This window comes from Drosophila pseudoobscura, chromosome X (assembly GCF_009870125.1).
Source record: "Drosophila pseudoobscura strain MV-25-SWS-2005 chromosome X, UCI_Dpse_MV25, whole genome shotgun sequence".
Taxonomy (NCBI): Eukaryota; Metazoa; Arthropoda; class Insecta; order Diptera; family Drosophilidae; genus Drosophila; species Drosophila pseudoobscura.
In genome coordinates this window covers 12508536-12536323 of record NC_046683.1, presented here as the reverse complement: position 1 = coordinate 12536323, position 27788 = coordinate 12508536, and the positions used below count along the sequence as shown (strand labels likewise).

At 47.0% G+C, this 27788-nt stretch overlaps 1 protein-coding gene across 4 annotated transcripts in view; it reads right to left on the bottom strand.

Moving 5' to 3' along the window:
* Positions 1-27788, bottom strand: part of LOC4814725 (uncharacterized) — a 45676-nt gene that overhangs the window by 5896 nt on the left and 11992 nt on the right. For 2 of the 4 annotated variants that reach the window (XM_015186248.2, XM_001354822.4), the window contains exons 3-8: positions 14766-15236; positions 9092-9289; positions 8607-8727; positions 5936-6083; positions 2436-2854; positions 2134-2373 (exon numbers count right to left, since the gene is read on the bottom strand). In XM_015186248.2, coding sequence (XP_015041734.2) covers positions 2134-2373; positions 2436-2854; positions 5936-6083; positions 8607-8727; positions 9092-9289; positions 14766-15236 — 1597 coding nt within the window. The other 2 variants (XM_015186250.2, XM_015186249.2) reach the window with 2 other exon arrangements.

Below are 27788 nucleotides of genomic sequence, written 5' to 3'. Positions count from 1 at the left end.
CAGAAATGGCCTCCGAGTCCTGGTGCAGTTCCATATCTGCACGTTTTTCGATACATTTTACCATTGATAGTTTGTGGACTATTTACGCTGGCTGGCAAGTCAATTCCATATGTGCAAATGTCATAACTTGTGTCCTGTCTCCGACTTTATCGATGTCGATGTCTGTGTCTGTGTCTGTGTCCCATTCATCAATTTCATCATCAATGAACAATGCGCTGTGAAAATACTGCGGTTACAATAAAAATAAACAATAACATTTGACAGCCAGCACCATGAAACATTTTCCACTGCGCACTCAAGTCCGGCCCTCAGGATACGCTTGCTTTGCCTCTAGTCTGCCTGGGACTGTGCCCCCAGTACCCTGCCTCGTGCCTCGTGCCTCCTGCCTCTGGCTTCCTGCTGCCGTTTCTTCACTCAGACTTGAGTCGTGTTCTTGCATTATGCATTTTTCATTAGCTACCAGTTCCATTTTCCAACAGTTTGTCATTCAATTGTGGCCGTTGCTTTGTGTCTCTTCTTCATAGTCTTAGCCCTCCCCCCCCCCCCACACATTGTGTCCTCCCTCTCTGAATGCGTAATATCCGGCGCGTAATTAAAAGGCAAGTTTAGGAGCCTTACGGCCCGGCACGGCACCTGATTTTTGGCTTCTTGCCAACCAATTTGCGGGCAGTTAGCCATAAAGTCTGCCTGCCCTCTGACCTGCAGTAACCAGGGTAGCCAGAGCCAAAAAAATGTGCAATCGAAGGCCGGATGAGGCAGGACTGATGTGTGAAAATATGAAAATAATCGACCAGCAGGGAAATCCCAAGCCCAAAATCTATTTAGTGGCAAGAGCTTTCGCCTTCTCCGAGTGAAAGAGAGCCTAGTCAAAGTGGCTCTATAGGATGGCTGTGAAAAAGGTAAGCCACATAGAACGCACCGGCCTTCGGGCGTCTCTGTGGATATTTGATTTGGAGATTCATACGACCCTCTGCCTGATTTGTTCCCCAGTGCGTATGGGTAATCTTTTCATATGCACATCACAGCACCCAAAGGAACTCTAACTTGTTGCATAACACTCGAGTCGTATTCAATGCAGAGCGGAGCTTGCTTCTAATGACATAACTGCCTTTGCCTATACATCGTTTGTTTTTCTCATTTGGTTGCATTATTTTTACTTGAATAAATGCCAGAGATGGAAACGCATCTGCCTGCCTGTTTGAGGGCTCTGTTCCCTTCGTTTTGTGTATTTGCTTTGCCAAATATTTAAATAGTACGTGAAATAATCCGGAAACCAAATTGGTAATGGACGACTGGCTACGGCTACGGTGTGCAAACCAAGGAAGGTGATGAGGTTAGTGGTGCAGATTCCGGCCACATCGCTATCCACTTTGCACTGACTGAGCTGGGCCCTGGTCTGGCACTGGCACTGGCACGGGCACTGGGCTTCAGGACCCAAGGCAACTGTTTGATTTACTGTCATAACCTGACCCCGGTACTCGATGCAGGTGCCCAACCAACCAACCACCCTGCCACCCATCCGTATTGTTCCTGGTGCTCCTTTCACCACGTTACTGACTCTTTCAATTTCTCGCCCGTCCTCAATCTCTCCCTGGTGATATGCTGGTATGCATGCCAATGCCGCTTTTATGCCTGTTTCATGGGGGTGTGTGTGTGTGTGGGTGTGTGCGTGTGTTGTGCAATGCCATGGCCCCAATCCCAATCACAGTCCCAATGCGATTGCGAGGATGCACATAATTCCGTTGATTGACAGGGGCAAATGGGGAGAAAGAGCCACCTGAACCAGCCATTAGGTATGCGCTCGTTCTCAGACACCATTACCCACGCCATTTGCAGTTCTCCTTGCATTTTTAATGATTAGACCAAAAAGCAACAGTTTTGCAATGGTCCCGCAACCAGCGGACGCACCACACTGCGTATACGTTATATGAATTGATAGTCATGAATGCAACATTGTTAGGCATGGCAGTGACTGGGAAAGAGCGTAAATAAATGGCCAAGGGGAATGGGAATAGAGTGTGGAAATAGGACACAGGACACAGGACATTACAAGGACAAGGACAAGGACACGGACAAGTGGGAAAGTGGGGAAGTGGAGCAAAGCAAAAGGCAAAAGTCAATACGAGTACTCACCCTCACTTTGCGCACCGTCTTGCGGCTGTCGTTGCGTATCTCAATGGTCACATTGACGTCCTCGCCGTGCGTGTACCAGCCCTTGTCCAGGCTGGCCTTTAGTCCGACCCGGCCGTCGTGCAGCAGAAACGGCTTGTCCACGGAGCCCTGCGGCCCGCCGTCGGGTCCCAGAGTGATGCTGCCAATACCCCCGGATACCCCGGCTCCGCTGAAAGGCGCCAACATGCAGTCGCAGTGATGCTGTTGGGGCACAGATTGACACAAATTAGGACCGCAACGGCGGCTACTCTCGGGACACTCACCTCCTGGAAGGACTTGCTGTAGTTGTGGAACGAGTCCGGTGGGCATTTCTCGATCTCGCTCTTGCTGCGACCAAAGCGGCCGCTGAACCGGAACGCCTTCGGCGACAGGCGCAACTTTGGAAAAGAGTCGCCCCTTTCGGACTTGCCCTTCGACTTCGATCCGGATCCGGATCCGGTTCCGGAGCCCAGCGAATGGGTTGGCGTCTGGGTCTGCTGCTCGGCGGTCTCCCTGTTGACCGGGAGAGTGGCGCTGGATGGTGCGGCCGGCGGCGACGACTTGCGCCCGGCCTGATGGTGGCAGCCGGAGCAGGTGGCAAAGTGCTCGGTGGTCGAGTGCTGAAAGACGTCCGTGCGGTAGATGACCCGCACCCCCATCTTGACCGAGGCCCGCCGATGGAACTTCTCGTCGGTCTTGTCAGCTTCAAGGTTGCCAAGGAAGCGAACCACACACACACACACACAGAGGGAGTGACAGAGACGGAGACCAAGACAGAGACAGAGACAGGGAAAGAGAAAAAGAGACTTTAGTTGGTTGGCCTCGTGGGAGAGCTGCTGGACGCTGCTGCCGCTGTCGTTGCCGCCGCCGGTGCTCAAAATTTTGTGGAACAAAAAAAAGTGTTGCCAAATATTGTCTTTTCTGTTTTGGTTTTTGTGTGTATTGTGATACAAAATTTTCATTTCAGTCGTGTCCGGGAGGGGCGGGTTCAAGGGGCGTCCGTTCACTGTCGGTCGATTGTGCGAATGCCAGAAATGATAATGTAATATTTTGTAATTTTTGGATTGCCATCTGTTTGGAGGCTGGCGAGCGGCCACAAGAACGGACTGCAAACAACAACCAAAAAAAATACACATGTAACATGGAACAAATGGAAATGGCACACACAGAAATGATAGAGATACTGGGAAAAGATGGAAGGATGTAGATCAATTGAAAAGATAAGGATGAGGCGTGGAGAGTGGAGAGTCAACATCAAGAAAAACCAAATACGTAGATCCAAGCACACACACACACACACACACACATTCGCACAATGGCACGAACGGCACACAGATACGGAAACAGGTACAAGTACTAGCCTCGAGAGCCGAGGCTTCAGATACCCTTGCAGAGTGCAGCTTGAATTGATTCCGAGCTGGAGTTTCGTTGAATAAAGTACGGGGCCCATATTTTCGTTTCGTTGTGTATCTGTATCTTTTAGAAGAATATTTATGTCAAATTTCAGATGGATAGACGACGGACGGACTTAGTTAAATGGCATTCTGCAAGGGCAAAGAGAGAAACAATAATAAAACAGAGACAGAAATACTATAGAATTGAAAATAGAGATAGAGCCAGAGAGATAGAGACAGGGAGAGAGAGAGAGAGAGAGAGAGAGAGGGGGAGAGCAAGGCAAAGCAACAACACCAAACTGCAAAAACCAAACGGAATGGAACGGAATAATCACGATCACGACACCGATCGGAGCCGATCTGATCGGAGCTCCGCAACCGACCCGACGATCTATTTACCTTCGTCGGATGCTGTGCACATACACGCAAAACAGCATTCGCAAAGGCGAGAGAATCGACGACTCTGCCTTTTCTTAGGAACGGCCTCCATACGTATCATTTCTTCGTAGACAAAGACATCTATGGGTTGCGGATACGGGTTGGATGGAGAGGGGGAACGATCAAGAGCTGGTTCAAATTCAAAAAACAAAAATCCAGTACAGTGCGTTTCAAAAACAGCAACAGATACAATGCAGAATGCAGAATGCCGAAGGCTGACAGTGCTCCTTTGACAATGCACTTTTAGCCATTCGATTAGTGGTATCATTGATTGTGAGAATTCGATTATTTTGATATTCCGATAAGCAAGATTACGATAGTAATTGCTTAGATGGATAGCCTCATTGGCTGAATCATTTCGAAAAGTGATACCATTCAGTAACTGATACTTTATGCTGGAAAAATACTAAATAAACTCGATTGGAACTCTGAAAAATGCTCAAAGAGTGGAGGAAACGTAGTCTCCGAATCATATTAATATCGGAAATCAATGGATAATGGTTCTGTAGTTGACATTGGACTGGCTTAAACATCTGAAACGCACTGTACAAACCAATGGCCAGTTGGCCACCGCATCGCTTTGGACATCTGGTCTCCGCCGCCTTCGTGCTCAGCTCCGTGCTCCAGGCCTACGGAAAGGCGAATGCTGACCCAGCAGTCACCTTACGGATGTCAACCACACAATTGCGGGAGTGCGGGAGGTCCACATGCCAGCCATTCCGCCTCCTTGCTGGCCTGGACTTGCTCTGGGATTTGCTGGCTGTTCAGCAGGTTGACACAATTGAATCAGGCTGGGGATAAGCGGCTTTTACCGACAGAACTATCCAGACTCGTCCACAGACTGGACTCGTCATCTTGGTCGCAACAGTTGCCTTGAACAGGATATTGCATATCCTCGGAAACGAGTGGGGGGAATGCCCCCTGTCCGTGCTCCACTCGGCCGCAGGCGCAGTCCACGGACCGACAACAAGGAAAATATCAACGGAATCTCAATCTGAATTTGAGTGGAGGCCGGAGTCGGAGCTGAAGCTGAAGCTGAATGTGGTGCGGGCCTCTCCTTGGGGAAGTATTTAATATTGATTTTATTTTTATGTTTTTTGTTTTTTGTTTGTTTTGGTTTTGTATTATTTTCGGCTGCCTGCTTTCCAAAGAGCCCAAAAACAACAGAAAATGCAAGAAAAATAAATGAAACCAAAAGAACGACACGAAAATCAATCACAAACATTTAAGACACTCATCGGGCCGAATACCAGGACGAGTGAGTACACAATATATACATATACATATACATTGGGCGGGCGAGTGTTCAAGTTGGCGGCATCGCATGTACGAGGTGATGTGGACCTTCTCCCGCTGCATTTCTCGATCTTGGATGGCACATGAGTGAGGGTCGATTGAGGTGAGTACAACAGGGTTTCCAACAGTGAAAATAAGTGCTGCAAGCGTAGCCAGTCCGCTGCCGTCTCCTATCCAGTCCGAGCCCGCACCCAATCGTACACACCATCGTAGCCCCTTCCCAAGGAAACTCAAAGCCAAAAGGCTGCCCAAAAAACCAAGTCTCCTCACACGAACCCCCCATAAACGTCCCCCCATTCCCCCTCTATAAACGATTAACCACTGTAGCCTTGTCCCTAGATATGCCATGGCCCCTTTGGCTACGAATGAGCATGAACTATGAGTATTATCTCCTGCATTTGATGGTGTTCGAATCGTACAGAATGGCTCATAATTGTGCTTTAGATGATATTGGGAATCTCCAGAGATCCCCTGCAGAGCCCATTCAAGCTAACATAAACTACCGCCCAACGTTCGGAGTCTGTCGCCGTAGTTGTCCCCGTGGGTGTCCCCTTCGGTGTGCCCTTCGTTCGTCCCCGTCCCCGTCGGTGTCGCTACACCTGCCTCTGTGCCCCGTGCTGGACCCGTGGTTCCCGCAGCGCCCGCGAATCACTTACCAATGAAGCAACGCACATCGTAGCTGGTGCCGATTGGAGCCCCATAATAGCGCTTGGCCGGAACCAACTGAACGCTTGGTGGTGAGTGAGCGTTAAGCACTAAAGTGAAGGCGTGGGCGCCACCTCCGAGACGCTTCATAAGGGCCTCCTGGGGAGAGAAAGATGGGTATGGTTAAGAGGGCCAGATTCAGTAGTAGCATGGAGATTTAGCATCTTGATTGGTTTCCAATGGTGCAGGGCGAAACACGACACCGAAGTCCGCATAATTGCGCCAGTTACTTCGATACGCGATACACATCTGGTACGTACTCGTACCATATACATATTTACTATGGGTACACGCGTGCATTGATGGAGAGCTGTATGGAGGAGGCTGTGCTTGAGACAAAGTTTAGTCAAAGGCAGATATATAATTATGCATTGCGGGCGCAGTGTTGTTACCAGAAGGCCAAAATAAATACGAAAACGATAACGATAACCTACGACTCCAGTGTCCGTCTCAGCGTGCGTCTCAGCGTCCGTTTCCGTTTCCGTCTCCGCGTCTGTTTCTGTTTCTGTATCTCTGGCTTTGTCTAAGTCTTTGTTTGTTTCAGTATTATTTCTTGACCCAGCATTCGAGTATTCCATTTGCATTTGATTATATTTTATTAAGAAATATGTCTGTGCGTACACTGAACGAAATTCGGCTACTATATGTGCATATATCTCTTCTGGAAAGGAGTCGGCTGGCTTCAGTAATGGTCTTTGGATTCCCAGTTCTTTCCTTCCAGTGTATATCCTTTCACTTGGGCATATACTCGTACTCGAGCGTGGATTTCCACGACTAATCGCTGGCACGTGTACGCGTATCCCAGGTTGCCCAAGGCAACGGCAGAGCCAACCACAAGGACACAGAGCCACTCCAAGCCACGCCAAGCCACGCCACGCCACCCACAAAGACGTTTAAAGTCGGATTGGCGCTCAGACTCGCAAAATTTGAGGCAAAAGTTTTCCAAGGCAGAAAATCAAATCAAGTTCATGAACTATCAAACTTGATAGCCTTGGCAGGGCCAGTGCCACAGTCACGGGAATCGCTCGAAGAGCCTTCGAGTTGGGGTCGGATCCGCTTTTACACCTTTCGCTGCTCTTCTTTGGGCTTTCCTTGACCGCCTTCTTGGGTCAGCTGGTTGCCGGGGCAACATCATCTGCCATCAAATTATAATCTATCATTTGGGAATCTCTTTTTGCTGGAGCTCCACTCAATCTATCAATGCCCGGACACGGCCACTGCCACTGCCCCTGCCACTGCCTGATCCCTCAACAAGTTTGGCTCCCTGTCACCATTCCTGTTTGCTGAGGCCTATTTTTGGATGGACCGCCGTGCGCCGTCGTCTTGCCATTCGGTAGGTTATTAAAATCAAATTTATTTAATTATGCGTGCCCTTGTGTGTGTGTGTATCGTGTATCTGTGTTGTCTGTACCGCCTCCAGTCTTCAGTCTCCGTCTCCAGTCTCCCGCACCCCAAATGTGGAGAAGCTGTGGGCTATTGCCATTTGGCTAACCGAATTGGTTCGGCTTGCGGCCTGGCCTGTCCGAAATGTGAATGTCAATAACAAAAACCGAAAGCTGAAAGTTGAAATTTTTTTTGTTCTGCCCCTTTGGAGTCGAGGGGCCTGAAAACAAAGCAAAAAGCAAAGGGCTGGCGGGCTGGCGGGCGCAGACACTTGTTTGGCTTTTAGTTAAATGGAATGGATTTTCAATCGGCCTAAGTGCATCCGCAGTTCTCTCCATCGCAGGGAGAATATATTGACTCGAACCTACATAATCCATGGCGATGCATCGATGAATCGAACGTTTTGGTCATAAAAATTGACAACGACCCAGGAGCAGACCTCGAGAGACCTCAATCGGAAGACAGCCAGAGAGCCAAGTCGATGTTAGGATACTCTAAGTGGAAAAGTGAAGAAATTTTGAGCTATTGTGCAGTCGAGTATGTCCCCGGAAGGGAGTTCAAAACATTCTTGAGCGACTCTTCTTGGTTCAATGTGAAGGCAAGCTTTGATGTCCTGCATCTGACATCTTTCCGAATTGTCTTGGATTGAGGTTTATGTTTCTTGTCAGGATAGATGAAGACTTGAACTAGATTGACGCAAGTGTTGGAAGTACTGGTGAGCAGGTGAACTCAAACTGAAGACAGACATTCCAACGGCTATACGGCTATACTGTTCTGTTCTGTACTGTCCTTGGCCTTGTCTCTGTCCCTTCCAATTTAGCCGGCCCAGCATCAATATTTTCACATTTCCCTCTCAAATGTTCCTCCTGGGGGGCAGAGAATCAGCATTGGCCAGGGTGCCAAGTGATGGCGTTGCAGAGCTCTGTAATTGGACCAATTATTGATGGGCCAGTGCAGTGAGGCGTCTGGCTAGAATGGATTGATGGAGGGCAGTCGAAAAGAGTGACGAGTGGCGAGTGGCGGGACCTTGGGGCATCCACAATCCTCGCCATCAATTTTGGCAGTCAAACCTTCCCGTTAATCTGCCGCACTGCACTCTACGGCTGGTCAAGGACTTGCAATGGCTGCTGTTGTGGCCAGATGCCGCTGTCCAGGAGGAGAGTGCACCGGGCAGTAGCTGTGGCTAGAGGAGGAGGCGGTATGGGCAGAGAGATGCATTGTTTCAATTACGATGATTACCTGCAAGGGGCTTAGCGAGTCCGGGGCTGGCTCCTGGAGGCGTGGCCAAATCTGATGCAGCGACATGATGGCCTCGTTGCAGAAACGCAGGCCCATAACCTCCTCATCCTCGCGGCCATAGCTGCAGGAACCACGAAGATAGAAGGACACTCAGTCGAACACCCGTGGCCAGCGTCCACCATCAGCAACAGCAACAGCAACGGCAGAGCCAGCAACACCAACAGCGAAAAATTTACTATCCCATTGGAACTGACAGCCAAGAAAAGTATTCGGTCAGTAGTAGTTAAAAGTCAACAGTCCGGTAATCCGGCAGTCCCGACGGTTCCTGGCTGTCTGTTTCAAGGGCAAATCGAATTTCCATCAAGCCGTTCCTCTTCTGGGAGCAGTTGCTGTCGCTAATTCTGAAGGATGGTGCTTATGTTGCTGTTGCTGCTGATGTTGAATGCTTGTACGACCTGTGCCAGGGCCCATGGCCTTAGCCTTACCGAAAGGTCAGCGTTAGCTGGGCATACACACGATATCCCTGGATGGCCTTCGGGTCCACGAAGAGAATCCCGCGTAGCACCGCCGCCTTGTCCCCGGTGAGCGTCATCTCGCGCGTCGGCAGATACAAAGTCAGCACGCAATTCGGCGAGGTCTTCTTGTAGACGCGCTGCGTTCCGAACTCGTCCCTGGCTATGGACCTGTGCGGAATGCCAAAGAAGACACACATTAGAGGGTATAGCAAAACGAGAGCGATGTCTAATGGTATCTTCTCCTAGCTCTAAAGTCCTAAGGTTATGCTTCAGCCTCTAAGACATTGCTTCGTGCTGCATGGAGATGAAGTAGCTTGAAATGTGAAGATGCTGTCCGATCTGCGAAAATATATAGTATCTTCTTGTAATAGATGATGGGTTTCTTGTCACCAGTTCGATGGAAAAACACAACTAATTGGCCCGCCCGCCGTGACCCAAACGGGGCCATAGGAAAGGCGCGTATGCCTTCCTCTTTGCATAGCTAATAACACACATTAAACACTTCATTTGAGAATGATTGTGCATTTCAGGCCTCGTCAGTTATTGACATATCCGTATGGGTTGTACAATTAAAGTTCTGCGACACATGTCCGGCACAGAATTCTCTCATGGCACCCCCCGGCGAATCGACATGAATTCTGAGAACTCCGCGAGGGCCTACACTCTAAATTAAAATGCAGTAAATTCTGATCGGTGTGACCTGGTGGGCACTGGTGGGCACCACTCGAATTGTGGTCCGGGCTTTCATTGATTTCTGTCAGGCACGGGCAGAATGATTGGGCTGTTGAGCCGACAAAGGATTGGAAAATTGTTTGAAAGTGGTCCCACTGCCACACACTGTCTGTCCTGCTCAATCATTCAGCCGCTCATCCAAAAATAGGCTTGGCGGAAACTGGTTCGAATTTGATGAAATAAATAAAATATTCTCGTACTTAAAAAGTTCCATACTGACCGCATTAGCTGAGCATTAAAACAGATAATTAGTTGGGTTCGGTGGCTACCCCACCGGCCGTGGGAAGTTGGGCAATTAGCCGATGTTGCACAGCCAATGCAGTGGTGTGCGTCCTTGTTGGCTACTTATGAAGTGGGCTTTGCAACCAGATACGAGTATATTCAATTAGAATGCCTGCCCGCACCGACCATACCTGTCGCCATCCAGGGACAGGAAGAAAGGACAGTCGGTCCTTAGGTTCCAGCTCTTTGGCCTAAGTGTTTTAATTAGTTTCCTTTTGATGATTCGCCATCAAAATGGCGCAAATTTAATTCCAACAAAATTCAAATAGGAATTTGTCTCGTCCTGCACTGAGTCAAAAAAGATGTCCTTTCCCTTTGGGAACCATTACTGAAGCACATTCCGCCGGCTAAACGGGGACATTCTGAGCGTCGATGAATAATACAAGTGACTCGTATGTTGCCTAATACTAACTCTAGTTCTAGTTCTAATTCTAATAACAATACAAAAATGACTAAAATCTAGTTGGTCGAAACATTGTGCAAACGTATTCAAATAAAATTTCTTTTGCTTTCAAATAAATAAATAAATTAGTAAAATAAATGGTTTCAAAATATCGTCTAAGATTATGGATTATCGATTATGGAATAAAGTTATAAGGAATATGTAGATAAACTAGTTTCAAATACAAGAATATGCTCAGTAGAGTAATAAAATGCAGTTGCTCTAGGATAATTCACTTTCTCTATGGCGGGTTGTGCTCTCACAGATGCGGCTTGGCAGGGAGAATCGTGCAACTGAACTAAGTAATTATGTAAGTGAAACTGTGCTCCAGGATACGAGTAAATTGATTGATGATATGGGTGTTTTCTAGACTCTAGACTCCTTTAAAGTTAGTTTTATTATTTGGCATGGAATTGTAAAAGAATGTTAAGGAATATTTTGACTTAAAGACTATAAAATACCAAGATATTGCAACAGGATCAAACCACAAACTGATGCTCGAGACTGAGACTAAGACCGAGATCGCGTCTATTTGTGGTAGGATTTTGGGACCGACTTAGGGGCCAAAGGCACCCCGACGTGGCAGCTGGTCCGCGGTGGTCAGAGACGTCCCTCATGCCATATAAGATATTGGATCTGGGCATTGTATAGTCTGTGCTGATACCCATCTGGGAGGAAAATTAAAAATTGTTTCTGCAGCATACACAAAGACTTGTTACCCCCAGTGCCGGGCAGATTGTGCCCCACATTTCCTTTGATAAATCGTTCTTTTGTGCAGGGGTGCAGGAGACACTTGCGTTGAGAAATTATTCTACATGTATATCCGGGCTAACTTTGTGCACAATCCGAACAGATGCTGCCACACAAACCGGCAAACCGGGAAACCGCCAAACCGCCAAACCGCCGAATGGTAGATTTATAGAAAACTTTGCCCCCTCCCACACGGCCCCTCCGTCACCTCCTGGCTGGCCATTTGTTTCGCTGTCGCCGCAAAATTGTCAATTGCAAACAATTAATTGGCTGGCAGTCCTTTCCGACCTGTCCTATCTTTTATGCTTAACATTTCTCAAACTTGTGCCAAACGATTTTGAATAAATGTGGGACTGGGCCTGGGCGATGTGGTTGCAATTATATTGGAAATGTAAGGAGCATCTGGAAAGAGCACAGATCCCTGGTTTGGGCTGATTTTGGGGTGGGGTGTTTGCCAAGCTCATAATTAAAATGTAATTTCGGAGCGTGGTTTGGGAGGGGGTAGCTGGTACCATGGAAATGGTAGCCATGGGAAAAGTTTCGGTTTACGGTTGTGGCTGCCAGCTCCGAGGGCGGGCTCAAATGTTTCATTTGCCACGGTCTGGAACCCCAAAATCATGGATTATTTTTAATCGAAGGCCAGCCAAAAACTGCAATTTGATAAGCTGCCTCAGGATTTTTGGTTAAGGTCTGTATGCGACCTCTGCCAGAGCCGGATCCAGCAGTGGTTGTACATAAATGCAAGTTTAAGTTACATAAAAATGTTGTATCTGAGATGCATTACCGCCCAGGAGAGGGCTTAGGTCCCCCCCTCGGATGAGAATCACGGCAAGCCTTTACTTTTCCCCAGCTTACTTAAATACCAATTTAATTTGCCGGAGGGTAGCCACCGAGCAAAGAGGTGGAGCTGGAAAACAGGCGATGAGTGGCAGGACAGATATAAAAAGGAGCACAATGCTGGCTGGAGGATGAAGACTGTGGCTCTGCTTGATTGTCGTTAATTAAGCTGGCAGACTTGTTTACCTAGCCGATGGGGACCCCTAAACGTATACTAATGGGGAGCAAGGAGGATGTTAATGCAATGAAAGGACGTCAATGCATCCGGGTCAAAGCAGTGTCCGTGTCCGTGTCCGTGGCCGTGCCCCATCAAGGTCGATTGAATCGATTAACCCAGACAGGAGGCTGAACTTGATCTGCCTGTGGTCGCCTGCCCACTGCTGTCTTCATGGTGTGATTGTAAGCCAATTAACAGCTCAAGGCCTTGGCCAGAGGTTGTGCATCAAGGATAATGCGGAAATCAATGTGGCAGTCGTGATGGGGAAAAGGTAAATCAAATGAAAACAATGTCAACAAAAGCCAAGGCCACTTTACCCTCCTGCTGACTGCCGACTGTCGACTGCCGACTGTTGCCAGAGCAGGGCCAAGTGTTGACAGTCCTCTGACCGTCCATCTGGGCCCCAACCCAAGCCGCACTTTTCTACGATTTAATTGCATTGCGGTGGATTGAATGGTGCGTACTCGTATGAACAGGTCCTGTCCTTTTGGTCCTCTTGGCTAATTTGATTGATTCACTTGTCACGAGTTGCGTGTGCTTTAAATATATAAATATACCCATACTATTCAGCCCCCCCCAGCCCCTCTGGTGCTCCTCTGTCTCAATTAATTCATTTCGCTGGCCTCATCCAGTGATTAATGGCCATCCAGCGAATAGTTGTGCCACATATCCCTGAATTCTGACAGACACTCAATACGAGTATTGCCAATACCTACTGGATTGCTTATTTCTTTTCTAATAAATACAGTATCCAGTGCACGAATGCTTTAAGGGCAGCTGCTTTTTTTTACCGCCAAAGCTGTCAAGGGAATTGGCTTAAATGGATCCAGCCTGTCCTGCCACTTAGCAGGCGAGCAGGCCAGCCACTTCCAGTAGTCTGACAAGTCGACATGCAGGATATTACGAGTACTCAGTACTCCGTAGAAGCCGTAGATAAGTTCGCGATTCTAACGTTAAGATTTTAATGAACCTGTCCGTGCCGTCCGTCCGTCCTTGAGAGGAGTGCCATATGCAATGTGGCACTGCATTCGCAGTGGCTCGCGTGTGTGGCGGGGGGAAATTCGAGAAAATGGCAATCGAAACAATTAACTTTTAATGTATGCTCGACAATTAGTTGTCGTATCAATCGGACACTGGCCCACACACGGACACACGCGGACAATTAGGAGAACGCTTTGCAGTAATTGCTCAATTTCCCTACAAATTGAGTTTCAACTTGTCCCCAGGACCCCACTCGAAAGCCGGGTAGTCGGTGTCGCTGTCGGTGTCGGTGTCGGGGTCGGTATCGTGGCAGGGGGGCTGGGGCTAAGCACTACTTGTGGTTACCTAATCCACTTATCGCTCATTGGGGACTCCAATCCAACGTTCTGCTTCGCTGGCCGAATTTCCCCCAAACGCTGATGATGCTGCAGCACCCGCGGAAGGTAAGTCGCGTACTCAAGTAGATCCACTCCCCCCCACTCCCCCATCAGCCATGTGAACCTTGACTTTTTGCTTGACACATTGTCCTATTGATATTAAGTGCGCATTGTTGTTTCCGTCTTGCATGCAACAAGTGACAAGCTAATGAGACCACAGCCACAGCCGCACCCTCACCCCCAGAGTCACGGAAGCTGTGGGCCTTGATTTATGTGAGCAGATTTGCCGAGTGGATTTCGAGTCGAGTTTAACTTGAGTTTAGGTCCTGGAACCCTTGAGCAGGCCAACAATGCTGAGAGACGCTTCAGCTGGACAAGATACTCTCCTGTGTGGAGATGTAGATAGAAGAGGTGGCACATGTACGTGTGTATCTAATGGACACAATTGAGCTGGACATTACATTAGCTTAATCATTCTAAATACCCGTGGCATACTCCCTCAAAGAGAGTGTTACGAGTAGATTTGATGTGTCATTAAATGGACTCTTGCTAAGCAGAGCATATACTTGTGTATGTATGTTCATATAGATATAGTATGTGTGTAGGGTATAGTCTTGATCGGCAGCAGCAGCAGCATCCTAGCGCTTGTTCTTCACAGCAGAGAGAGCTGCCAACAGGGCGGATGATCGGAAGTATCTGGGTATCTGGGAGGAGGTATGCACTCTTCGACCCTTAAAACTATCTCTTCTTTCGCTTCTCGTATCCTTGCTGGTTTTATTGTGTGTGTATGCTGTTGTTCCTCCTCGCTGTTTAACAGGACATTAAGCATACGCCCGGGTGGCCTGTCGTAAAGGGCCCAAACAACATCTGCAGCTGTCGCTGTTTCTGTATCTGTATCTGTAGTTGTATCTGTGGGAGTGTACGAGTATCTGCCTCCTGATGTTGTGTGATTGTTTGGTGTTGTAGTTGTTTGATTGTACTTGTACTTGTGATTCTTTGCTTAGTCGTATATAATGGACCAACTACCTGTGCTCCTGGCCCAGTTCCCTTGCCCTCTGCGGCTCCTCCTCCTGCTGCTGCCGGTGCGTTTCTATATCCAACTCCTCCCCGGTCTCCATGTCCAGCAGACATTCCTCGCTGTGAAAGCTCGTGGAGCGGTAGAGACTGTCTAAGACCGCGGCCCCCTCTATCTGGGCGATTGTCCACAGAGGGGCGCCCAGCATTAATGGTTCGAGCTGCCGTTGTCCTGCTGCCGAGCTCGATGTTGTCGAGCTGTCTTCTCCTTCTCGTTCTTCTCGTTCTTCCCGTCCTTCCCGTCCATCTCGTCCTTCTCGTCCTGCTCGTCCTCCTCCGCCTCCTGCTCCTGCTGCTGTGGGGCCTGCTGATGGCTTGCACACGGGATTTCTACAGCTCAGACTAGCGCCGATGGGCAGTAGCTCGATACAGTCTGTGAGGCGGCGCAATCTAGTTTTGTTACAGTTGGTGCTCCTCGTACTCCTGTTGCCGTCATTCCGTTCCGTGCCGCCGTCGTTGTGGGAATGTCGCATTGTCCGGGGCAATGAAACACCATCAACGGCAGCAGCAGAAGCAGGAGCCACAGAGAAGTAAACACAGTGGCGGGGTAATTGCGGAAAAACAATAAGCTGGTTACCCAATGATAGCTCTAGACGTCTCCACAGACTTTTCACACCAAACTTGGACGCAATAAAACATTCGCAACAAATAGGGGAATTGGAGAGGGACTCCAGGGTTACCCGGAGTTCCCGTCTTGGCCGAATCATAGCACATTTAATACAGTTAACATTTAGATTTTCATTAACCGAAAGAACTAAACATTCTTGCACAAAACCAAGTAGCAGGCTTACAAAATAGTTTCCGATCCGATTGAGGGCCAATGGCCTCCGGAGTTCACCGGAGACTGTTTTTGTACAAATTTTGGTCTAATTTGAGCAACTAAACATTCAGATTTTCAATAGAGGATTATTTTAATTACGATTACCAATGGCGACCTTGAGATTCCATTTTGAGCACATAAACATATCATCATATATCATATACTTACACATTCCGTTTTTTCCCATTTGTTGGCTTCTTCTTATAACATATGTACTGACAAAGGAAATTATAGGAAAACCCACCAATGGTTTAAATTTTACAGCCTTGTAAAAACTGAACATTCTGCGAACTGCGAAGTGGGCTGGAAAATGGAAATCTAACCAGAACCAGAACCAGATTTAAAACCAACCAACAACGATTTAAGTTCAGCTTAATTATACGTCCTAGGGCAATGTAAAATATCGATGTGCATATGAATTTGTCGGATTCGATATCGCACCCCTTTTTTGTTTACTCTGGGGCTCATTTCTCTGGGAGGACGGCGAGTTTTTATTGCCTTCATTGGTCCCCCCAGCGATTTTCTGTATATTTATTTATATTTTTGGGCCAGCATTTCCATCATCGCAACTGTTGTTGTTGTTGTTGTTATTGTTGCTGTGTGTCCTGTGTATCTGTGAATGCAGTTTTTTTTTTCACGCTGCCGAAGCACAGCTCCCGTCTGCTCCCTGGGGCTGTGTTTTCTTTTTTATGTAATTTTGATGTCCCTTTTTTAGTGGCTCGTAAAAAATGAAAGTTTTTTTTTTTGCAGCTCAGCTTTTGTGCTCGCGTCGCTATGTACACAAATGTTAAATGATGATTTGGTTGTTTTTTTTTCCTCATTCCACACACACCGATATTGACACAGTTGGACAGAAATCCAGAAAGCCAGAAAGGCACGCAGACAGGACTTTCTTTGTGTTAATTCTTCCACTTTATGTGGCATGCAGCTGTGGCATTGGTGGCAGTGTGTAGTATGTGTGGGGGGGGGACGGGGGGGATGCGATAGGATGGGGCCTTTGAGGTTTCATCGGGCTATACGATAGAGTTTCGGTTGCCAGCCAATTGTCGCTTTTAAGTAGGGACTCGCATTCACGAATATACAATTTTTGTGGGTGTCCTTTTTACATATTATACGAGTATGTACAGCAAATATACAGTGCGTTTCGCGGAATATGTTACATGTTGCAAAATAAATGTTGACAAATAAATTTAAGCCCAATTTAGGTCCAACTCTAGCCCAATTCTTGCCCAATTCCAGCCCAATATCCCCAGGAAACCCTTTCAGATTTGACGAAACCTATAAACTGTTGTTTAAAGTTCCAATTAGTGTTGAAGAGAAATTAAACTCAATTAAATTACATCGAAATTCAATTACTCGGCTGCCAGAATGCACAACATGTCGTCGGCTTGTCCGCATTTTACTATATTTTCCGTTTGAAAGTCAAATTGGGAAAAAGATTGATTAATTTTTGTCAATTAAAAGTCTGCCATTGTCAGATTAGATCCCCGATCAAACACACGTCTCAAATGCAACCCGACGTCCTCATGGAATATTTACATTGGAATGCCAGAGGACATGAAAGGACAAAGAAATACTCTTAATTTGATTAAATATCAAATACTCAATATAATTTAGTTGAGCCCCGCCCCTGCGCCCCCTACTTGTTTGTCCTTGAGAAAGAAATGAGACAAACCAGTGTTTGGAATCGAATATCCCTTGCCTCTGGCAGGGTATCAAAAGAAACCAATGGGCCATACTTAATTGATTTATTCATATCCATATCATGGTAATGAGCAATTAATTAAATATTTGCCCACATTTTCAGTGTATGTCCATTCGAGCCCCCCGCGGCCTTTTCTGGCTGTTAAGTTTTCAAATTTTTCATTTATTTACGTGGCCGCATCTTCCGGCTCTGGAGGCTCGCTTATTACGTTTCTTAAGTACGTTTCCGGTCTGGAGTCGACTGTCGGACCGCTTGTGTGTGTGGCATGTTCCATTTATTGTAATTTAATGAGTTTAATGCCCCGGGCCGGCCACAGATAGACGGAGAGTGGTGCGGCTTTTGGGGGATTTACGGGTACTTATGTGCAACCTACACACAGCCACTGGCTCGCAGTTGTGGCCAAATCTTTCTGTCTCTTCTGCTATGCAAATCCCCCTACAGTCGGAATAAACTCAATCAAGTGCCACAGTTTTTGTGATCAATCCGAAGAATGTGGCTTGAACGGGGAGGGGGGATGTTAGGGCTAGGGATACTCTTCTGAATTTGTTGTAAGCATCTTAGAGAAGCGATTAAAGGCGGCCTAGGGAAAATGTTATTCTTTCCGAATGGGATTAGAGACAGAAAGTGTAAGGAAAAAAAAGGGCCACTGGAGGAGAGATGGGCTAGGCGGGATAGAGGGAAATTCAATTTCTCTGGCCATGCAAATCAATAAGTTATCCATTACCATGATAAATATTGATATGCGGGATATGTGTGGGCCATGTCCATGTGTCCATACGCGTGACTAGGTGAGTCCTGTTGCATTTGTGTGCGTGTGACACTTTGTGTATTAATAACTCAAAATGTCAGCCGCCCTGCAAAATGGAACAAACTTGTTGGCCAGGCTCAAAGTCTTCGGGGCTGACACACACACACACACACAAGGGATACCCATGAAACACACACACCCTCATTAAAGAGAAATTTATGCGCTCGAGGCATACTCGGCGTACATCCCCATACACACATATATTCCAGGACAGTGGCCTGTTTATGGCCAAAAAGGAGCCTGAAGAGCCATGAGGCTGCCAAATAAAACCGAAACTTCTTCACACTCGAACCCGAATCCGCACCCAACTCGAGGTCCACCCCTCAAGGTGGCTTATTCAGTCCCAGCCAGACCATTCCCCTGCCAGGTGGCCAACACTTGTGTTCCAGAAAAGCCCAGTAAAGTGGATTCAATTAAAACCGAAACACAAATGCAACAGTCCAAGTCCATAACTGATTTCCACAAAAAATTGTTCAATTCAATTTGCAGATAAACCTCTCCATCCTCCAGAGGAACGAGTCGGACCGGCCCTTGAGCACTCCTCAGCCCTCAGTTTTGGCTCTTCTCAAATAAACGAATGTACAGATACATTGTGGGCTTTCAGAAAATGAACTGCAAGACTATTTCCGCTCATACTTGTTCACGCTGTGGGATGGAATCTATGGTATTAAGAATGCAATTTCCTAGCTGGCAAAACCATGTACACATATACACCTTTTCTATAGTCTTCGAATAGTGGCCAGGGCTGTCAAAAATCAAATTTAGCTAGTGGCAGTGCCATTGGTTGGCCATTTAGGACTCTTTGGGCGGATATTGATTGGTTGATTGGAGTGCCGAGCCCGCATAAGTAGGCAACGATTTCGTGCCCAACTCAGGCTCGCACTCCTTCTCCATCTGCGGCCTCCGTTTCGGTTTTAATTATGTCGATCCAAGGAAAGACCAGGACTTTGCTTCACGTCTTGGCAACTTTTCGCCCGGGACACACACAAACACACGCGCGGCGTGTGGCAAGGGGGAGCTCCAGTCAAATTAGCAAACATTTTGGCAAATATTTGGCCACAAAGTCCTCTCCACCGCCAATTGGCCAAGCCCAGCGATCAAATGAGCCGCAGCTGTGTACACAGGTCCTCGGAATGTGTGCGAATATGTGTCTCCGTCTCTGTCTCCGTCTCTGTCTCCGTCTCTGTCTCCGTCCCTGTCACCGTGTCTGGGAGGAGAATTGTCGCAGTGGCAGGGGCATTGGGAGTCTATCTCTGTTTGGCCGACTTAAGGCATTTCACTTGGAAGTTGGGCCTGTAGCTGTTGCCACAGGGAGCGGGGCGGGGCGGAGCGTGCCAGTGGGAATGTAAGTAGAAGTGACTGTGGCAACAACTTAGCAACGGCTTTCAGCCAACGACAAAGTTGTCAGACTGTCTTGTGTTGTGGTTTGCAATTAGACGTACTCGACCGGCTTCCAATGCCGGATGTATCCGCTAAATACCAAGCAAATACCCCTAGAATCTTCAAGAAGTATCCATAAAATATTGCAGAATTACACGCGATAAAAAATCAACCAAAAAACCACCAACAGTAAAATTCAATGGGCAAACAGTGCCTGGAGATAGTCGCAGACTAAAACTACCGCAAAGAAAGCCAGTACTCTCATGCCGGAAAACAGACAAACAATGGTTCGATGGATACCCAATTTGCACTTCAGATGGTCTTGCTTCGAATGCAGCGGCACGTGCCGCATGCCACATGCCACGCCACCCAGTCTGCGCCATACACCTAGCCGCTGGTCCCCTCGGCAAACGCTTAGCCAGAGTGAGGGCGAAGTGTTGGGGAAGCGTAACAAAATCTGTGGCACCAGAAGCAACATCAAGTAGCCGCCATGTGAGCCAATCCATCTACCATCTCTCTCTGTGCGTGTGTGTGTGTGTGTTTGTGAGTGTGTACTAGTGCGTGTTTGAGCACGTTAAGTGTATGTGCTTTGAACTTTTTTATATTTACATACAAATGCCTTGCCTTTGCCTTGCCACATACTTCTGCCACCGACTCAGTGGAGGAGAGTGGAGAGTGGAGGGTATTGTGTTTGCTTTGCGTTTTGTTTTGTTTTGCGTTGTTTGCGTTAAACCAAAAACGGTTAAAAGCAACAGCCAACATGGTGGATGTAGTGGGCAATCCGCAGTGTTGAATACCCTAGACCTAGCCTGTGCCTATACCTAGCCTTTGCCTATACCTAGCCTTTGTCTATACCCATCTCTATACCCATCCCAGCCACTCTTCGACCTCAAAACGTGCAAAGCTGCCTTTGAAACAGAAACGACACCAGATCCTGGTCGACTGACCCCCTCTGTGCGTGGCAAATGCTTCGCTGCTCCGTTCATACCTCTCCAGTAGAGAGTATCTAAAAGGCCAAAATGAGCTCTCTCTTTTGAGAAATGTTGATTTCATTTCGTGTTTGTATTTCTTTCTTTCCTTGGCTACTTCTGGTTTTGCCTCTGGTGCTCTCGGCCATCAGAGGCGATCAGGGTCGGTCCGAGGGTCCGTCCAAACGAATTAACTTACGCTTGAGGCACAATCGGGGACGGGACCAGGGATTTGCAGGGATGTGGACTTAGAGGAAGGGCCAGCAGATCGCTTAGATGCGGGCAGCCTTAAACGCTTGGCTGAAATCGAATTTAAACTTTAAAGTCGCATTTGGCATCTCAGAGAGACAGACAGACCGACAGAGAGAAAAGGAAATTCCATTTAGCTTCAGTCTATTGTCTCATTTCTCTTGCATAGAAATTGAAAATTGATTTGAAAAATAGCTTAAACTGTGCTGTTTATAAATGAAAATCCCCCTCCTGCTGGAGTTCACCCGAGTGGCCAAAGCAATTTACCTGTGCCTCGGCTCAGACCGGCTCCAGTTGTTGTTCTGCTCCCCGGCCTTTTCGAGCAGCCCGCGCTATTGATTTTGTTTGTGTGACCCAAATCGCACACACATGAAGCGCCCTTGTAGGCTCCACCATACACCTCCGACTGAAGCTCCAGTGCCACGCCCGCTAGTTGATGCCCCTTTCTTGTGGCATGCATAATTAACGCGCCTTCAATTGTGCCTCAATTTCAGCGACAATTGAGCGGAGGCAGGGGGTACAGAGACAGAGACAGCCCAAGATGCCCAGAATACCAGGAGGCTAGGCTGCCAAATTAGTTTACCTTTTGATTTAAATTCCAATTACGACTGGCCGCACTTATGCTCTGCATTACTGGTATTTGCTCGTGATACCGTGATACCGAAAGTGCACACAATCCCAGCAATTAAGTTGGCGAGTATACGGTTGCCATCGAGAGTAATTAGAGGATCCGCAATAAATAACAATGCTACTGGAAAACCAAACAAGTGCAATCATCACTCCAGCGCACACTGAAATCAGCGCCCTCGCAATGCCCTCGAAGGCATCGGTCAATCCATGGCATCCACATATGTATGTTTTTAATAAACTTTTTCAAGAGGAACCACATCGTTGGCCCAATCGAATCAAATCGAAACAAACTACTACGAAACTCTCGTACCATTACCTTTCCGGCTATGATGATTTTGGGCCATCGGACATAATGGATCGAAAAGAGGATTACTGCAACTTCTGTGCGGATTAAGAGGGCCTCACGAAATTCGGGCAAAATATTTACGACAGCCAGCAACTTTTCACTCAGCGAGTGCTAATGGAAAATGGATACGTGAAATGCGAATACTCGTACGCATGAAGGCAACAAGCCATCAAGCCATCAAGGCAAAAGTGCGAGAGCCCGTCCAATTAAGTCAAATTGGCTCGGAATAATATAATATAGCTGCGGGTAACAGTAACACAGTGCACACACGGATAGCACACACGGATAGCACACACGGACAGCACACACGGACAGCATTCAGTTTCCATCATGATTTAGTGTAATTAACGTTTTTTTTTTTTTTATTTAATTTTATGTTTGCATTCGTGGAAAAACCTTTCGCAGTAGAACTACGCAAACGCAAACTCTGGATTGGGCTCGGGCTCGGTGTCGGGTTCGGGCGGTAGGCAGGGTGGGAGGTACATATATGCACCTTCTAGCCCACAAAAATCCATGAAACTGGATGGTCGGTAAAAAAAAAAAAAAAAAAAAAAAAAGAGAGAGCTAGCGTTAACAATAGAACTATGCCGGTAATAAAATTAACCACACACCGCATGCAGAATTCCCGCATGCAGAAACAATAAGCAGACCTGGGGCCTGACTACGCACGAGCTTGTTTATGGGAGCGGAAGGGAAATCGGAGCCCTGGCACCGAAGATGCGTGTACCCTCGACCCTCGAAAACTTGGAAGTTTCGACTCGCAAAAGAGAACAGACACATGCCACATGCCACATGCCACTTGTTGATGTTGCGGCAAGGGTATACACAAATTTGGCAAGAATGTGTGATGAAAGTTCCCAAATTACTCAAAGGCATAAAAACGTAGTCCACACATGGTAAGGGTGTCTGTGTGTGTGTGTGGGACCAAACGACATATACATATGTAATATTCGTACACAGATTCAAGGCAAGGGCAAAGCCAATGAATAGAGAATATATAGAGAGAGACAGGGAGAGAGATGGGGAGTGTAATAACATAACTTTTTCATGGCATTCTTAAGAGCGTCTTTAATTGTTAGACAAGAACCAATTCATTGCTCTTCCTAGCCCTTTTCGGCCTGCTTCCGCCTGACAGCCCAGCCCTGATCCAGCCCTGGACAAGCTCTGTGCCGGAACAGCTACTGTTGTTGTTACTGTCCAACTAGTCACTTCGAGGGCTTTGTTCGAATCCGAACATGATTATGCAAAAATGTCAGAGGGCTTCGCATCCGAGGGGACAGCAGGGATGTCCAGCCAGATGAAGGATGAAACAGCTGAAAGGGCAGCTCTGTTCTGGCTGGGCTGTTTTTCGTCGTCTCATAATTAAATACAAAATTCGTTTAATTATGAGCACCGTGTCAGAGCTCCGGGGAAATGATGGGGAATAACAATAACAGACACGCACAGATACACTCTCACACCAAGACCTGACCGAACCACCACACACAGATACACACAGATGCACACAGATACACACACATACACACAGACACACCCAGGAATCGAGCGTTGATGCATCGCATTTTAATGATGCCGATCCTGGTGTTGGCGTTTTTATATCCAGAGCACACTCTGAGCCCTTCCGACCCCACGAAGTATACAAATATTTGATCAATCAATATATAGCCATTTAGCCAGTCAGGTATACCTCGGAACACTATGCCAAGAGCTGCTGTACATCCTGTAATCCCCACAGATTCTAGTACGAGTACGAGTATACCTATCTGTGAGGACTCACAAGGGTATCTTAAGACTCGGCATGGCAACCGCCTCCTCTTTATTGTGGCTATTGCTGCTCTATGGTGCCTGCTTGGCTCCCCCGTGATTACTCTCCTTACTGCGAAGGGGAGCACATCTTTCCAGTGCTGCTCCTACCAGTACCAGTATCCATACTCTGGCTAGCCGTCTGCCGGGCCCTATCCTTGGCAATTTGATTTCAATTTCAACTTTGCGGCTCTTGATTATGTTCCGCAGCTTCCCCATCTAATTGTCGGCTGCTGTTGTGGCTGTTGTCTGTTTGTTTTTCTCAGTCATTTGATTAGTTCGTGGAAAGATAATGAAAATAAATAGCAAAAAGTGTCGATGATGAGATTGCTTTTGTGGTCTATCTCCATCTCTATCTCTATCTCTGGGTATTTGTCGGCTGTCTGTTGTGTTCGGGGGGCCCACCAAGCCACGGCCCCTGGGATGTCTCTGAGACTCTGGCCATCCTTAGCGACAGCAAAGTGGAATTATCAACAGCCTGGTCGTGACTGAGTATTTAAGTATTTGTTTTCATATCCTCTCGTATTTGATTAATTTTCACATGAAAGAACGATGGCTTCAGTTTGGTTTAATTGAATATTTATGGGCATATTTTCACGGTAATTGGCTATTGTCAAATGAACAATACATAATGCACTTTTTCAAAATCCTAAATATGAACATAAAATTAAATATACATAATGCATTTTTTGTTTTATGCAAATTCGTAAATGCATTTTTTATTTTATGTTAATTCTTTCACGGGTTTTCTCCTCATTTTTTCTATATTTCCATCCACAGTGGGTTAATACAACAGTTTATGGTTGATTGAATCACTCATTGGATCCCTCCACAAGTGGATGCATTCACAAAGGACATTTTCCCCTCTTACTACAGTTATAAATTGGTCCATTGGTGCTTGAAAATATCAGATACGTACATATATGTCTCCCAAACGGCCCCACCGAGTGCGAATGGGCTATTAACTTATTTTTGGTTTGTTCCTCCGCCTCGCATTCGAGTACGAGTCAGATACTGACTATTCCGCTCATCCGAAAGTGCTGATTGGTGATATAAGCAGAGAATGCCACCATTATCATCCGCTCAAATGTAAGCTATAATCCGGAACTATAATACCCGGTACTCTGTATACATTATCTCTGTGTGAGATTAAGAATATATTTTATTAAGAACATATCTACTTTATAGGCTCGAAAAGGCTACCTTCTAGCTACAGGAATGTAATATTTGAGTATTGGCTAAAAATATGTAACAAAAACCCAGCTCCTTCTTTTTCTTTAGAGAAAGTTGACCAAGGTGTGGTGGTTTCTGGTTTATATTTAATTTCAGTAATTTTTGCAACATTCCTCCTTTCATTTTGCAATTGGTTTAGCTGTCATTTCCAGTCACGATTCAGTATTTTTAGAATTTGTGTAAAGGCCAATCGTTTAGTGTACCCAAATATTTATCTACAGGAATTGCTTTGGGATTGTCAGAGGATACACTCTGCATGTTTTAATACTATTCCTATTATTATATTCTTATACTCGTATGATGAATTTTGGGGAAAATTCTTGCCTTTGGTTCAGACTTCTCTCTCCTCTCTCCAGTCCCTATTCGACTCTGTTTGTTTCCCTTTGCTTTTAGTTTTTAATTACACTACACGTCATAAAACCAAACCACAACACACCAACAAGCACTCGCACACAAAGAGACACAAAAACACACACATACACATTCAGAATATTGTGTGCCTACCCCCCAAAAAACGAAAGAAAAAAAACAACACGACTGTGAGAGAAAATTAAGGCAGAGAAAGAAATGATGGCGCCACTTGGGCGCCATTGTTGTCGCGCTAAATTGCAGCCCCCGCCCCACAAACCCTTCTGGCAACCCGTCTTCATCTCGTCCTGCTCCTCGTCGTCCTCGTGTGTGTGTTTGTGTGTGTGTGCCTCCTCATCCCAGGGAGGGTCTTGGGCTTGACTTTCATGACTCTGTTTCTCCAAATTATTCGTATTCCCACCCCCACACCCCACAGCAGCGCAGCATCTTGTACTTCCTGTGCCAGCATGTCGTATGCGTAACTTTTTAATCTATATTTAAATGTCACCAGAACTCAAAGTGAGTTCCCTTAGATCATCATCATCATCATCATCATCATCGTGCCCTTCAATACGCTGCAATGCGGCCAAGTGTGTTCAGCTGAAGGGCGAATAGGCCAGTGTGGGGACATCGCTGATCTCCAGTGGCTGGGATGCGCGGGCGGCAATCTGATTGCAGAGCCCCATCGCCGACGGTGAACGTGTACAGAGTCTCCTAGGCGTGCCGTTTATCCCATTAGCCCATTTGAATGTATGCGTTTAAGCAAGCTCCCTCCCACACACAAGCCGAGTACGTTCTCGCAATATATGATTGCATGCGTTTAGATGGCTCTGCCTGCATGCGGTACAAGCTGGGCTTTCTGGGCTTTCACATTGTTTTGTGTATCATGGAAGATCAAAGGAACTGATATTTTGTATATATAGAGTGTGTGTACATAATTGACTTTACATTCGAGGAATTGTCCATTAAGGTAATCAAGATGCGACGTGCGCCCACTTTCAGTCCTTCAGAGCGTGTGCGAAACATATCAATCGGTGTACAAAAACAATGGCCTATGCTATTGGCTGGAGGATGGGTGAATTTGAGCCGCGTCCTGTGACCACAGCTTTCAGCCTGCATTCATATCTCCAGGAGGCAGCCGGATGATGGCCTGGAGAGAGACGTAGCGAGTCCTGGAGGAGGGGTCTGCATTGCATGTTCATTCTGCTCACTCGAAGCGCTCTTGAGCAGGCTGTTGCATATTTCATGGCGCCTCAAATGCGGCACTTAAGCCGACAACATCTCGAGCAGATGAAACATGAAGAGCGACTGGCTGGAAGCCGGATTGCGGCGGGAGGGGACAGTGGCAGAGACAAATACTCATTGCGGAAACGTAGTGCAGGGTTTTGCTTGGCTGCCTTCAAGTGGCCGCCGCCCTCACGGTGCCGTGGAAATTCTCAAATTGATTCAAGCGCACTGGAATCGCGTTTTCCCCTTGAGTCCAATCCCATCTCTGTCTCTCCTAAAGAGAAATGACGTGCAACATTTTTCTTATTGAATTAGTCTCCAGTGCTCACAAGTACAGTTTGAGCCAAGACACTAATCCGGAATTTGCGATGGAACGGAAGAGGGGGCAACATCGGAAAACGAACGGCAATGCCACTGAACAATACACTGTACTGCGGACTGTACATAATTGGAATATGATGCTTTGATTGAAAGGAAATAATGTACGGAATAGAATGGACCCAGGGAAGCGTTAAATTGATACCCAACTGAAGGATGATCTGCCAAGGGGGTAGCAAAACAGGTAGTGGAGCTGACCTGCGAGACCTGTGCTGGAATGGAAGCTGCCACTGCCACTGCCACTGCCACTGCCACTGCCACTGCCACTGCCACTGCCACTGCAACTGCAGCTTCATGATAATCTGTGCTGAAAGGAGAGCTGGGCCATAATTCCTGCTATGGTGCCATGGAAATGCCATTTTGTGATGCCATTTTGCTGGCAAAGCCCAGCACTCTTCAGAGGCCAATCAACAGCAGCCCACAGTACAGCACACAGTACGGCAAAGCCCCCTCTTCTTCACCCCCTCACCCCTTTTGGGAAATTCATTGGGAGATTCGGGAAATCAATTAAGTTTTAAATGCTTTCTTAAGTAGCCAGAATTGTGCCTCCAGAAATCTGCCTCGAAATCAATTCGATTGCTCAGGAAAATCCTTTGACCTTTCCCCTCAAATAAAAGTTAGAATATAGAAATTTCAGCCATCTGTTAATAAACGAAAACTGCGGGAAACACACACAAAACAACGGGCAAACGAAACGGCAGGAAAAACGAGATCTAGAAGGAAAAACTAGAGGGAAGGCGAAAGCAAAAACGAAAACGAAGGGAAACTTTTAAGTACGCTATTAATGTTTAATTCGAGTTATTTAAGTTGGGCACTTAATTTAGCAGAGATGCCACCGGCATGCCCTCGTCGCTGTCTCTGTCTCTGTCTCTGGACTGGCACTCTCGATATTGTTTCCTTCGTAGGGATTGCCATAGAGATTGCCAGAGGTTGACCACACCTTCCCGCCCATTAACCGTCGCCCATCGCGCTGTGTGCGTGACCTTTGGCCATTAAATGTTAATCCCGGACAGTACGAGACCCAAGCAAAGGTTCAGAAATGTCAGAGATGTGAAAATTGAACAAAAAATGGAGTTCGAG